Source organism: Trachymyrmex septentrionalis, unplaced genomic scaffold (assembly GCF_001594115.1).
Source record: "Trachymyrmex septentrionalis isolate Tsep2-gDNA-1 unplaced genomic scaffold, Tsep1.0 scaffold30, whole genome shotgun sequence".
NCBI classification, from domain to species: Eukaryota; Metazoa; Arthropoda; class Insecta; order Hymenoptera; family Formicidae; genus Trachymyrmex; species Trachymyrmex septentrionalis.
This window is the reverse complement of record NW_017305463.1, coordinates 433,511-435,540: the sequence shown is the minus strand read 5'-3', so window position 1 is coordinate 435,540 and position 2,030 is coordinate 433,511. Positions and strand designations below refer to the sequence as shown.

The following is a 2,030-nucleotide window of genomic DNA, read 5'->3' as shown; positions in this document are numbered from 1 at the left end:
ATATACCTCTCTCTCTCTCTCTCTCTCTCTCTCTCTCTCTCTCTCTCTCTCTCTCTCTCTCTCTCTCTCTCTAAATCGTTTGCCTCATGAGCGAGATGTCGTGATCCATATGCAATATGGTCTCTCTTACGAAGAGGCGCTATTCCTCTCTATCCTTAGCTCTAATTGTAATCTCTTTAAGGAGGCCACCAATCAGTGCTTTCACCTAGTCTACCATCTTGATGGCGATCTCCCACGCGGACGCTTCCCAGGAACTTTATCCTCCACAATCATCTTCTCAAGTCCATCTTCCCGTCAAATTATGTGTTCAAAATACCGAAGGATATGATCCAAAACCAACGAGTCCAGTTGAGTTCAAATCCCCAACTCATTCAGAATTGAAACATTTGTTCGTCTAGCCATGGATTCTCCATGGGATTCTCAAAAGGTATCTCCAGCACCACATCTCGAAGGCTTTGATACGGTTCCAATCCTTTTTCAAGACTGTCCATGTCTCTGCTCCGTACATGAATATAGCAAATAAAAGAGATTGTATTATACTAATCTCCTATTGATCTTAATTGATATCTGTTTATCCTTCCATATTTTTGTGAGCCGGGACATGGCTTCTTTAGAAATCTCAATCCGTCTCCGAAAAATCATAATTTACATATCTCTTCTGATAGCACCATCATTGGACAGGACCGCACCAAAATATACAAATCTCGAGACAACCTCACATCCCGCAATCCACCTAGTGTCTGGTTCGTTGTTATTCTTCCTATCTATAATCATAACTTTGGTCTTCTGACGATTCAATTCTAGTCTTATCTCCTGGTTGCCAGTTTCGACTCATCCAATGAGCTCTACTAATTCCTCTTTTAAAGTGACAATCAAAGTAGTGTCATCGGCATATCTTAAATTGCTAATTTTATATTTTCCCACAGAGAATCCTCCATCCCAGCCGTCCAAAGCATGACTCATGGCGTATTCGCCATAAATGTTGAAAAGTATAAGTGGAAGAATACATCCCTAATACCAGCCCTAACATGGAAGGATCTTCTGTTTTTTATTTGCACCCTTATTTTGTTTGTATTCTCATATAGGAATCTAAGAAGAACTACCAGATGCTGGAGTATCCCCATCTTATCCAGGATCTTTCAGAAATGGGGCCATTTGATAGTGTCAAACGCCTTACGATAATCCACGAAGCACAGATAGACCTATATATTAAATTCCCGTGTCTTCTCAATGATCTGCCTCACATTAAGAATCTGTTTGTGGATGCCCTTACCCTTTATAAAACCGGCTTGTCCTGGGAGTATTTAATCGTCCAGGAAAAATCCTCGTATAAAGTATGTATAGTATAATCTTACTTGTGCGACATTAAGGCTATAAGACTGTAGTTTTCACATTTCTTCCTAGAGCCTTTTTTGTGGAGTAGAATGAATATATTCTGTCCATTTTTACGGCCACTATTGAAATTATCAGATTTTACGGCATATATTCAGAAATATTCGTATTCTCAGGTCTCCAGTGCTTTTATAGTTTTAGCTGTTATTCCATCTAGACCATATGCTTCACAATTTTTAGCTAGATTCATACTGCACGCATGATATCAGGTTCTCAGATCGCCAGGACGGCTGGGAGACCAACTCAGGAGCACGGGTTCTGTCCGACGTCCGTATACAATCTTTCACAATAATTTCTCCAGACCTCTAAAACCCTTATAATCTCGTGTTCCTCTTTGCCATTGTCACTTTTTATAGCCTATGATCTCGCGCGGAATTGCTTGGTTATGATGTACCATATATACACTTGACTATCTAATAATATTTTAATAATAGAGGAAACTGATAACTAATATGAAAAGAAATGCATTTTTTCTAATGCATTCTATCTCAGTTAATTAGTCACCTTATTGCAGAACCGGAGTAAGGTGACTAATGGTATGGGATAATTTGACTAAGATTATTAAAATAAAGATTAATGTTACAAATAAAATAGAGCTACAAAATTATTATAATAAATAATAACTATTAACATTAACC

At 38.2% G+C, this 2,030-nt stretch overlaps 1 protein-coding gene across 1 annotated transcript in view; it reads left to right on the top strand.

The window, feature by feature from the left end:
- Window positions 1-1,595, top strand: part of LOC108749562 — a 21,331-nt gene extending 19,736 nt beyond the window's left edge. Inside the window, exons 17-18 of the mRNA XM_018488338.1 lie at window positions 1,086-1,334; window positions 1,509-1,595. Coding sequence (XP_018343840.1) covers window positions 1,086-1,334; window positions 1,509-1,595 — 336 coding nt within the window. The remainder of the gene's footprint in view (window positions 1-1,085; window positions 1,335-1,508) is intronic.
- The last annotated feature ends 435 nt before the right edge of the window (window positions 1,596-2,030 follow it).